This window comes from Salvelinus alpinus, chromosome 8 (genome assembly GCF_045679555.1).
Source record: "Salvelinus alpinus chromosome 8, SLU_Salpinus.1, whole genome shotgun sequence".
Taxonomy (NCBI): Eukaryota; Metazoa; Chordata; class Actinopteri; order Salmoniformes; family Salmonidae; genus Salvelinus; species Salvelinus alpinus.
Genome location: NC_092093.1, coordinates 12,724,446 through 12,737,636, shown reverse-complemented (window position 1 = coordinate 12,737,636; position 13,191 = coordinate 12,724,446). Strand labels below are relative to the sequence as shown.

The following is a 13,191-nucleotide window of genomic DNA, read 5'->3' as shown; positions in this document are numbered from 1 at the left end:
AATACAAATGGACTGCCATCACTCATCTACCTCAATACAAATGGACTGCCATCACTCACACACCTCAATACAAATGGACTGCCATCACTCACACACCTCAATACAAATGGACTGCCATCACTCACACAACTCAATACAAATGGACTGCCATCACTCACACACCTCAATACAAATGGACTACCATCCCTCATCTACCTCAATACAAATGGACTGCCATCCCTCATCTACCTCAATACAAATGGACTGCCATCACTCATCTACCCCAATAGAAATGGACTGCCATCACTTACACACCTCAATACAAATGGACTGCTATCACTCACACACCTCAATACAAATGGACTGCCATCTCTCATCTACCTCAATACAAATGGACTGCCATCACTCATCTACCTCAATACAAATGGACTGCCATCACTCACACACCTCAATACAAATGGACTGCCATCACTCATCTACCTCAATACAAATGGACTGCCATCACTCATCTACCCCAATACAAATGCACTGCCATCACTTACACACCTCAATACAAATGGACTGCTATCACTCACACACCTCAATACAAATGGACTGCCATCACTCATCTACCTCAATACAAATGGACTGCCATCACTCATCCACCCCAATACAAATGGACTGCCATCACTCATCTACCTCAATACAAATGGACTGCCATCACTCACACACCTCAATACAAATGGACTGCCATCACTCATCTACCTCAATACAAATGGACTGCCATCACTCATCTACCTCAATACACATGGACTGCCATCACTCATCTACCTCAATACAAATGGACTGCCATCACTCATCTACCTCAATACAAATGGACTGCCATCACTCACACACGTCAATACAAATGGACTGCCATCACTCATCTACCTCAATACAAATGGACTGCCATCCCTCATCTACCTCAATACAAATGGACTGCCATCACTTATCTACCCCAATACAAATGGACTGCCATCACTTACACACCTCAATACAAATGGACTGCCATCACTCATCTACCTCAATACAAATGGACTGCCATCACTCATCTACCTCAATACAAATGGACTGCCATCACTCACACACCTCAATACAAATGGATTGCCATCACTCATCTACCTCAATACAAATTGACTGCCATCACTCATCTACCCCAATACAAATGCACTGCCATCACTTACACACCTCAATACAAATGGACTGCCATCACTCACACACCTCAATACAAATGGACTGCCATCACTCATCTACCTCAATACAAATGGACTGCCATCACTCATCCACCCCAATACAAATGGACTGCCATCACTTACACACCTCAATACAAATGGACTGCCATCACTCACACACCTCAATACAAATGGACTGCCATCACTCATCTACCTCAATACAAATGGACTGCCATCACTCATCTACCTCAATACAAATGGACTGCCATCACTCATCTACCTCAATACAAATGGACTGCCATCACTCATCCACCCCAATACAAATGGACTGCCATCACTCATCTACCTCAATACAAATGGACTACCATCACTCACACACCTCAATACAAATGGACTGCCATCACTCATCTACCTCAATACAAATGGACTGCCATCACTCATCTACCTCAATACAAATGGACTGCCATCACTCACACACCTCAATACAAATGGACTGCCATCACTCATCTACCTCAATACAAATGGAATGCCATCACTCATCTACCTCAATACACATGGACTGCCATCACTCATCTACCTCAATACAAATGGACCGCCATCACTCATCTACCTCAATACAAATGGACTGCCATCACTCACACACGTCAATACAAATGGACTGCCATCACTCATCTACCTCAATACAAATTGACCGCCATCACTCATCTACCTCAATACAAATGGACTACCATCACTCACACACCTCAATACAAATGGACTGCCATCACTCATCTACCTCAATACAAATGGACTGCCATCACTCATCTACCTCAATACAAATGGACTGCCATCACTCACACACCTCAATACAAATGGACTGCCATCACTCATCTACCTCAATACAAATGGACTGCCATCACTCATCTACCTCAATACACATGGACTGCCATCAGTCATCTACCTCAATACAAATGGACTGCCATCACTCATCTACCTCAATACAAATGGACTGCCATCACTCACACACGTCAATACAAATGGACTGCCATCACTCATCTACCTCAAAGGCTATGTCAAGCCAGTATAACATGGATCATACACTGATGTCTTCTGAAAAAGCTGCACAGGCTTTTATACAGTTAAAGTTAGTATATTGCAATCTCTCTCCATATTTCCTTGGAGAGAAAAGGATATGAAAGAGTAATATTACAGAGACTGATGTTATCAGGCTCATGAGTAATAACCATGGCAATGTTGATCTTTTCCACTGAGGTACTGGAACCTCAATATAGACCAATACATCCTACACAAACACACACACACACACATACATACACACACACACCAGGTCAACCGGCCCTGTGTGCCTCTCATCTTATCCCCCTGATATCACCGCCGGTTCCAAAATGACACCCTATTCCCTACATTGACCAACACCGGCTCCGACGCTCGTCAGATGTGGCTTGCAAACTATTACGGACTACAAAGGGAAGCACAGCCACGAGCTGCCCAGTGACACAAGCCTACCAGATGAACTAAATAACTTATATGCTCGCTTCGAGGCAAGCAACACTGAAGCATGCATGAGAGCATCAGATGTTCCAGACGACTGTGTGATCACGCACTCCGTAGCCGATTTGAGAAAAACCTTTAAACAGGTCAACATTCACAAGGACACAGGGCCAGATGGATTACCAGGACATGTACTCCGAGCTGGCTCTGACCAACTGGCAACCTGTCCCTGACAAGTCTGTAATAACAACATGTTTCAAGCAGACCACCATAGTCACTGTGCCCAAGAACACCAAGGTAGCCTGCCTAAATGACTACCGACCCGTAGCACTCCGATCTGTAGCCATGAAGTGCTTTGAAAGGCTGGTCATGGCCCCACATCAACACCATTATACCAGAAACCCTAGACCCACTCAAATTTGCATACCGCCCCAACAGATCCACAGATGATGCAATCTCTATTGCACTCCACACTGCCCTTTCCCACCTGGGCAAAAGGAACACCTACAGTATGTGAGAATGCTATTCATTGACTACAGCTCAGCATTCAACACCATAGTGGCCTCAAAGCTCATCACTAAGCTAAGAACCCTGGGACTAAACACATCCCTCTGCAACTGGATCCTGGACTTCCTGACGGGCTGCCCCCAGGTGGTAAGAGCAGGTAAATACACATCTGCCACGCTGATCCTCAAGACTGGGGCCCCTCAGAGGTGGGTGCTCAGTCCCCTCCTGTATTCCCTGTTCACCGATGACTACCGAAGACACAACAGTGGTAGGCCTGATCAACGACAACGATGAGACAGCCTATAGGGAGGAGGTCAGAAACCTGGCAGTGTGGTGCCAGTAGAACAACCTCTCCCTCAATGTGAAAAAGACAAAAGAGATGATTGTGGACTACAGAGAAAGGAGGACTGAGCATTCCCCCATTCTCCTTGAAGGGGCTGTAGTGGAGCAGGTTGAGAGCTTCAAGTTCCTTCAGGTTCCTTCACATCATGGTCCAAACACACCAAGACAGTCGTGAAGATGGCACGACAACGCCTATTCCCCCTCAGGAGACTGAAAATATTTGGCATGGGTCTTTAGATCCTCAAAAAGTTCTACAGCTGAACCATCGAGAGCATCCTGATGGGTTGCATAACTGTCTGGTATGGCAACTGCTCGGCCTCCGACCGCAAGGCACTACAAAGGGTAGAACGTATGGCCCAGTACATCATTGGGGCAAAGCTTCCTGGCATCCAGGACCTCCATTCCAGGCGGTGTCAAAGTAAGGTTCAAAACATTGCAAATAATCCAGCCAACCTAGTCACCTAGGGCCTCAACATCATGTTCTAACACTGTTGTGAGCAGAACCTAGGCAATCAGCATTAACTACTAGCAGGTGATGGCATTCACAGCCGACCTCTCAGACGAGCTCCAGCTAGCCGTTTCTACACAATAGGATGCATGTTCTCTTGTCTGGAATGGGCTTTTCAATTACCTACAACTTTTTCCATCTGAATCAAAGTGGGGAGGCTCAAGCTGGTAATGGAATTCATTGTGCGATTGCAGCATTAAAAAGCCTGTCTGATTGCCTGGTACTGTATGCTGGATCTGAAGGCTCCTTGGAAGGGTGGGAGAGAGACCGAGAGGGAGGGAGGGAGGGAGGGAGGGAGGGACAGTGTATGTTGAAGTGCTAGAGGTGTCAGGGAGGAGAGGAGTTGAGGGAAGAAGAGCAGGAGAGGCGAGGAAGAGCAGGAGAGGCGAGGAAGAGGAGAAGATGGGAGGAGTGTGTGTTGAAACAGCCTCTCAGTGATGTGACGAGGCACCTATGGGTTTGGCTCATGCAGACAACAGATAGAAATAGTTCATGGAGAGTAAAGAAACAAATAAAACTAAATATTTGCCCTTGTGCTGTCCAACATGGTCTATTTATTGACTATTGTTAGGTTCTTATTTTCAGAGTAAATAACTCAATGGACGCTAGAGAAGCTTAACCAAGTTTAATTCTTCCCAAAGTGTCGACACAGCTGCATTCAGACATCACATGTTTCCACCTCCACAAGTTACATATACTCCAATTTAGGCACTCCTCCTTCTCTCCAGTCCTTCCATCTGTTATGGTCCGACAGGAAGAGGAAGTGATGAGTTAATAAACCATTCCTTCTCCCTTAAGGTCACCTGACCTCGAGCCCCTTGATGTCTAATCCAAAGCTCTCCACCGGTATCACCTATAGTATTCCTGTGACTGCCTCCTGTCCACCCAGCACATTCCAAAGCCATCTGTCTCCTACAGATAACCATTCTCTATCACTCCTCAGATACTATAGTATTACTGATGTAACAACCAGTCTCTATCACCCCCCAGATACTATAGTATTACTGATGTAACAACCAGTCTCTATCACCCCCCAGATACTATAGTATTACTGATGTAACAACCAGTCTCTATCCCCCCTCAGATACTATAGTATTACTGATGTAACAACCAGTCTCTATCACCCCCCAGATACTATAGTATTACTGATGTAACAACCAGTCTCTATCACCCCCCAGATACTATAGTATTACTGACGTAACAACCAGTCTCTATCACCCCCCAGATACTATAGTCTTACTTCTGATCTATCATGTCTCTAGTATAGAAATGTTAAAAGTTTACCCCAGAATCCAACTCTATATACACCAAAATATACGTCCCTCATCACAACACCGAGACATCTGAACACCAACGTGCACAGAAATACCCATCTTTTTTTAGACTATGTCTCAAAAGGATTTCGTGCCGAGGTACACTCTCTCTCTCTCTCTCCCTCTCTGTCTGTGTGGCATGTCCTGGGTAAGCTTTACCTGCAGCTATCTACATTCCCTGGCGTGATACTGTGTGAGTCACGACCAACACATCAGTCCCTGGGCTGCAGGGAGCTTTATTATGGGTTTAAGAGGAGAGGGGACATACAGTACAGTGCTTATACAATCTTCTAGAACACACCACAACACACAGTGACCATGCTACAAGTTATAGCGCTTCACCGGTGATTCCTCGCGGTAGGTTTAATCACTTTTTAAACAGTTTAGTTTAAAATGTTGCTGTGCTGTTATAAAACTCTGAGCTGTTGTTAACAAAGAGTAGCTTCTTGGCTGGAGCCTCTGTAACTACGGAAACGCTCAGTGCTTTTCTGTTTTATGCTGTGCATAAGCAGTAGTCCTTAAACGGTCTATACCAATTTGAGAAAAATGGGTATTAACGGTTCTCTAGTCTATAATGAGGGAATTATTCAGAGCGTCCTAAAGCTCAGCCATTTAAATCGTCCATTTTATTAGATTATTAGACAAACTGGATAAGAAACAATGTGATTTCAGCTCGACCAAAACAAGCCTTGAGCTAGCTGTTCAGAGATGGAGAAAGAGAGAGAGAGAGATGGATAGAAAGAGGGAGAGAGACAGAGAGTAAGAGAGAGAGATGGAGAGAGAAAGAGTGAGCGAGTGGCGGAGAGAGAGAGAGAGAGAGAGAGAGAGAGAGAGAGAGAGAGAGAGAGAGAGAGAGAGAGAGAGAGAGAGAGAGAGAGAGAGAGAGAGAGAGAGATTAAAATTAGGCCTCTGAATCTTTACTCTCTTCATAAGAACCTTTCATTCCTGCTACAAGGCCCCAAATCATTCAGCAAAAATATACCATTACATCAGATGTTACTAGTACAGAACCATAGAAATAGAATGACTAGAACGACCACAACGGGATATTTATTTCCTATTTCTATGGTACTAACTAGCCTTACCAACAGGTTTTTGTATAATATCAAGGCATAATACAAATAGATGCTTTAAAGATGAGAGGATTACAGAAATACAACATGTGATTAATAGTTTGCGTGACTCCGATTACTTAAAAACCAGATAACGCATGTCCTCTGTACCTTTTCCAATTCCATTCTTCGTTGTCATTATAAACCTATCAGCTCCAAAGAGCAGTCCCACAGAGCCCTCTTGGCCATGTCTTCGCAATGGTAGCTAGCTAATCTTCAACGTCCTACTGTGTGCTATTGCACCGTCGCTGATCCTACAACATACATCAGCTTATTATCCTAAAGGCTAAAGGATCCCTGAGGGGCTGGATAATTGGGGAAGACCTTTGGTTAGACTTTAGTCCGGTCACTGCGCGCGCACACACACACACACACACACACACACACACACACACACACACACACACACACACACACACACACACACACACACACACACACACACACACACACACACACACACACACACACACACACACACACACACACACACACACACACACACACACACACACACACACGTGCACTCACGTACACACAGAGACAAGCACAGACACATACTGTAATAATTGTACCCTTTTCTATTTGATTGAGCAGCAGCTGCCATTTTGAATCATTATCTTTAATGGATCATGGATGGATAATGGCTTTATTGAAGGCACTGTGTTTGGAGGTCTTGGGCTATCAATGAGCTAAGGTCATTCTTAACTAACCTTTACGTAAGTCATTGAGAACCAATTCTATTCTACAGCAATTTGCTGACATTTCCATTCAACCATTACAGGATCAAAATATATACAGTACATCTCTTCAAATCTACAAGGGAGACCTATTGGAATTATCAGTGAAATTATTAGCCTGTGTTAAAATGGAGGGCATACTATGAATATTTGTGGCATTAATTTGTCAAATACAATTATATTTTATGATAAATTAACTTGTGATCTGACAGGAATGAAAACCTTTGCTGCTAACAACTTGGAGGCAATTTAAAACAGATGAAGCTTGGCTGGAGAAAGACAGTCAGCTCTGATTAAAAAAATGCTTTGATTTCCTTCCTATCGAGGTTTCTGCATTTACCAAACCAGATAAAGTGAGGAGAGGCATTTTCCATCTCTGACCCCACTCCTCTTCTTTTCCTGCCCCCTCTCTCTCTCTCTCTCTCTCTCTCTCTCTCTCTCTCTCTCTCTCTCTCTCTCTCTCTCTCTCTCTCTCTCTCTCTCTCTCTCTCTCTCTCTCTCTCTCTCTCTCTCTCTCTCTCTCTCTCTCTCTCTCTCTCTCATTGTCTCTCACTCTCTCTCTCTCTCCTGTTTCTCTCTCTCAGACACACATTCCTCTAGACTGTAAAGCAGCTGAAATCGGTGCATGGCCTTCATGTTGTGTGACCAGATGGCGAGGTTGGAGCAGTGTACATCCAACAGCTCGTTGCAACACGCTCACTTCAGAGATGAGGGGAGTCTTTAAGGAGAGACAGGCACTCAATCTGTTGGCGCGGTAGTATCCTCTCTTCATCCCTGTCTCCTCAACATCACTACTTTCACACCACATCAACACATTCCTCTGCCACCTTTCCAAGGAAGTTTGGTAAATCTATAGTCGGTGGACATCTTTGCTGATTATCATGTAAATAAGTAAACAACAACAACAACAGCATAAGGACGTCATGAGATATTAATGTTGGGATGCACAGCTGATTGACACGGGGTTTCCATGGCACAGTGACACACATGTGTCAGACAGACATGGTTTATTAACTAATTATGGCTGGGAGTTATTACTAACCAGGGAGAAGTATCAATAAATTAAATATTAGCTTAGAACCAGGGAGAAGTATCAATAAATTTAATATTAGCTTAGAACCAGGGAGAAGTATCAGTACATTAAATATTAGCTTAGAACCAGGGAGAAGTATCAATAAATTAAATATTAGCTTAGAACCAGGGAGAAGTATCAGTAAATTAAATATTAGCTTATTAACAGGGAGAAGCATCAACAAATTAAATATTATCTTAGAACCAGGGAGAAGTATCAATAACTGAAATATTAGCTTAGAACCAGGGAGAAGCATCAATAAATTAAATATTAGCTTAGAACCAGGGAGAAGCATCAATAACTGAAATATTAGCTTAGAACCAGGGAGAAGTATCAGTACATTAAATATTAGCTTATTACCAGGGAGAAGCATCAATAACTGAAATATTAGCTTAGAACCAGGGAGAAGTAGCAATAAATGAAATATTAGCTTAGAACCAGGGAGAAGTAGCAATAACTGAAATAACAGCTTAAAACCAGGGAGAAGTAGTAATAACTGAAATAACAGTTTAAAACCAGGGAGAAGTAGTAATAACTGAAATAACAGCTTAAAACCAGGGAGAATGGAAATTACTTTAACTACTACAGTAAGGAGTCACTGTAAATACACTGAGGCCCCTGAAAACCTGGCAATTTAGTAGTAAAACTAACAATGTAGTGCTAGATGTCGTCTCCCTGTCGAGGGTAAGATAGGAGCACAGTGTAGACTGAAGGGTTAGTCCCGTGTGGCTCAGTTTGTAGAGCACGGCACTTGCAAAGGCTATAGGGCACACAGTAGTAGTCTAAAAGGTAGCTTACGATGTGTAGCATTATGTAGTCTCCTAGTCGTGGAGCGCTGTCGATGCGAACCAGGATTCCATCCTTGATGGTGGTGCTGAAGCCCACAGCCAGACGGTCGGTACGTGTGCTGGGCCTCTCGTTGTTAGGCCATGTATACGTGATCAGACCCCCGCCCTTACCGAAGATATACGTGGTACCAGCTGCAGAGAGACAGGGAGAGAGATGTTTTAGAAAAACTATACTGGTAAATTTCAGCTAATTGTAGATAGTGAAATCAATGCCCAAGTTGAAAAACATCACCTCATGGAAAGAGAGAGAGGGGGGGAGGGGGGTGAAAGGGAGAGCGAGAGAGAGAGAGAGAGAGAGAGAGAGAGAGAGAGAGAGAGACAGATAAAGAGAGACTGAGAGAGAGAGAGAGAGAGAGAGACTGAGAGAAAGAGAGGGAAAGAGAGAAAGAGAGGGAAAGAGAGAGAAAGAGAGAGAAAGAGAGAGACTGAGAGAGAGAGACAGAGAGAGAGACTGAGAGAGAGAGACTGAGAGAAAGAGACTGAGAGAGAGAGACAGAGAGAGAAAGAGAGAGACAGAGAGAGACTGAGAGAGAGAGAGACTGAGAGAGAAAGAGAGAGAGAGAGAGAAATAGAGAGAGAGAGAGAGAGAGAGACAGAGAGACCGAAAGACCGAAAGAGAGAAAGAGAGGTACAAGCTTATCGGTCTAGAACACTACTACTTGGGGTCAACCCATGACATGAATTGAAATTGGAATTGGCCACAGAAATCTGAATTTGAATTGAAATGGAATTAAAGGAAGTAGAGTTGAATGAAAGCCAATTGAAATCAATTCAACTGAGACATGTAACATATGAGTGTCATTCCTTTGACCAATACCTCAATAAATATACTATTTCAAATATTAGGTTGATGGTAACTCTGTATTTTTGTCATGAGATGTTAGGTTGTTCCGTTCCATTCTGGAGTGTTCCAACTTAATGCATTCTGGGATATATACGTGTATTTTTTATATATTTAAGAACATCTTAAGTGAATTATGAATTATTATAGACAACCTACACAATTATTTAACAATATTTTCAGACCACTGTAATTATTTAAAACTTTAAAGAATTTGTTTTAAAAAATGAATGTAAGAATGTAAGAATGAGAAACAACATAGTATTGGTAACCATAAATTCTGTCAAAATAAATGTGATTTATGCAATACATTATCCATTTGAATTTCAATTGATTAACATCTGTGGGGTTTGGCCAATTCAAAATCAATTCAAATTCAAGAATTGAATTGGAATTTAAACCAATTTCCAACTCAATTCAGAAATGACCCCAACCCAGACACCAGGGATGGTGCGGTCACATTTTCACATTTGTCCTCCAAAGCGGATTCACCTTGTTTGGGATAAAGGCCATAAAACCAAATCCTCCCAAATCACAAAGTCAATGGTGTCAAGGCAAAGTCCTCCATGTTCTAAATTCTAATCGTATTCAGAAAGTTGGCCACATGAGATGGGAGACTACAGATCCCAGGGTGCATTTTGTGACCTAAAGCAACTCTTTAAAATAGTCCCTGCCTGGGAATAACAGGCACAGAGGCTAACAATCCAATAAGTCTCCCAATCCTCATGTATTAAACATAAGCCTGCAAACCAAGAACAAAGGCTGGTAGTAGGAAAAATATCGAAGAACCTTCCTCTGGTTTAATTTAACATATGCAGAGTGAGAAAAAGGGTACAAAGCCTGAAATACATTGTCTATTAGAGAGAGAGAGACACATACATACAGACAGACAGACAGACAGACAGACAGACAGACAGACAGACAGACAGACAGACAGACAGACAGACAGACAGACAGACAGACAGACAGACAGACAGACAGACAGACAACGAGAGACACAGCCAGAGAGAGAGACAGACTGACAGCGACACAGACAGAGATAGATACAGACAGAGAGAGACACAGACAGAGAAAGCGAGACACAGAAAGAAAGAGAGAGAGACAGACAGAGAGAGAGACACAGACAGAGAGAGAGAGAAAGAGAGACACAGAAAGAGACACAGACACATACAGAGATAAACACAGACAGAGATAGACACAGCCAGAGCGAGACACAGCCAGAGAGAGACACAGCCAGAGAGAGACACAGACAGAGAGACACACAGACAGACAGAGAGCGACTCAGACAGACAGAGATTGACACAGACAGAGATAGACACAGACAGACAGAGAGAGACACAGACAGAGAGAGACACACAGACAGAGAGAGAGATAGACACAGACAGACAGAGATCGACACAGACAGACAGAGATGGACACAGACAGAGATAGACACAGACAAACAGAGAGAGACACACAGACAGAGAGAGACACAGACAGACAGAGAGAGACACAGACAGACAGAGATAGACACAGACAGACAGAGATAGACACAGACAGACAGAGATAGACAGAGATGAACACAGACAGAAATGGACACAGACAGAGAGAGACATAGACAGACATATATAGAGAGAAATTCAAAGTTAGGGTGCATTGTATTTAAACCCACAAAACAGCCCGCTTAAGACGTCACTATTAAACGGTCAGGATCTATAGAAATCCTCAGCCAGCTCACTCACTGTAAACATCATCAAGAGATCTAAGAGACCTTTAGCAGAGAGCCTGATAGATCAATAGGCTGGAGCTACTGTTTGGACGGCGCTATTCACAACCACTCGGGCTCTGACAGGCTGTGTCTACGTGTGTGTGGGTGTGAGTGTTTGTGTGTTCGTGTGTGGGTGGGTGTATGTATGTATGTAACAAGAACCACAGTGCTATAAGTGCAGACTGAAGGCGATGCCAGATCAAACTTGCGGGGGGTCAGTTGCTCGTGTTATAGAGAATGTGGCCTTCGTCCCCATCTCTCCATCAGTGTATTACTGATCCAGCTCTCAATCTTTCACCTCCAACATCTGTCTGAGTGGCCAGAAACAATCTGGTCTGAGTGGTCAGAAATAATCTGGTCTGAGTGGTCAGAAATAATCTGGTCTGAGTGGCCAGAAATAATCTGGTAATCTAATCTGGTCTGTCTGGGTGGTCTGAAACAATCTGGTCTGGGTGGCCAGAAATAATCTGGTCTGTCTGGGTGGTCTGAAACAATCTGGTCTATCTGAGTGGCCAGAAACAATCTGGTCTATCTGAGTGGCCAGAAACAATCTGGTCTATCTGAGTGGCCAGAAATAATCTGGTCTGAGTGGTCAGAAACAATCTGGTCTATCTGAGTGGCCAGAAATAATCTGGTCTATCTGAGTGGCCAGAAATAATCTGGTCTATCTGAGTGGCCAGAAATAATCTGGTCTGAGTGGTCAGAAATAATCTGGTCTATCTGGGTGGCCAGAAACAATCTGGTCTATCTGGGTGGCCAGAAACAATCTGGTCTGAGTGGCCAGAAATAATCTGGTCTGAGTGGCCAGAAACAATCTGGTTTGTCCTGCAGACTGAAGACCCAAGAGACTCAGGAACATGCAGATGTAAAGCGAGAGGGAAGAGAGAGAGAGAGAGAGAGGGAAGAGAAAGAGCAAGCGAGAGAGAGGGAAGAAAGAGAGAGAGAGAGAGAGAGACAGGAGGGGAAGAGAGAGAGAGACAGGAGGGAGAGAAAGAGAGGAAGAGAGACGGAATAGGAGAGAGAGAATAGAGGGATGGAGAGAATAGCGAGAGAAAGAGAGCGATGTGATCGAAGCCACCAGGTAACTGTCTCCAACCTGCCTTCAGGCACAGAGTTAAGACCATGTAATAAACACACTCTTCTGGAACCTATTGGACTTGATCAGACACTATTAGATGTTTTGTAAGTCCAAGCCAGAACGGTCCATAGGGAAGGCGCCTATGTCCTGTTTCTATAGCATGAGGCAGCATAATGTACAGACGTGGACAGGACACTAATGTAAGATGTTTTAGTCCTACATATAATATACATACTTATCTTCAGCCCTACATATTGTATACAATGAGCATTCTTCAAAATGGTATAGTTCACATTTTACTTCCTGGCCAAAACGCAGGAAGCTCTGGCTCATACTGTTAGACAGTGAGACAGCTGTAAGCCTTCAGCTAGGTCAGGCTGGATCTGGCCTTGCTTTGTCATACCTGAAATGTCCTCTCACTTC

At 43.6% G+C, this 13,191-nt stretch overlaps 1 protein-coding gene across 6 annotated transcripts in view; it reads right to left on the bottom strand.

Moving 5' to 3' along the window:
- The window catches only part of LOC139582567 (neurexin-3b-like), a 626,716-nt gene that overhangs the window by 140,235 nt on the left and 473,290 nt on the right, over positions 1 to 13,191 (bottom strand). For all 6 annotated transcript variants that reach the window (XR_011676380.1, XR_011676381.1, XM_071412690.1 and 3 more), the window contains one exon: positions 9,053 to 9,234. Coding sequence is in view for 4 of the 6 variants with exons in the window: in XM_071412690.1 (XP_071268791.1) it covers positions 9,053 to 9,234 (182 nt within the window). In the remaining 2 variants the exon portion in view is untranslated. The remainder of the gene's footprint in view (positions 1 to 9,052; positions 9,235 to 13,191) is intronic.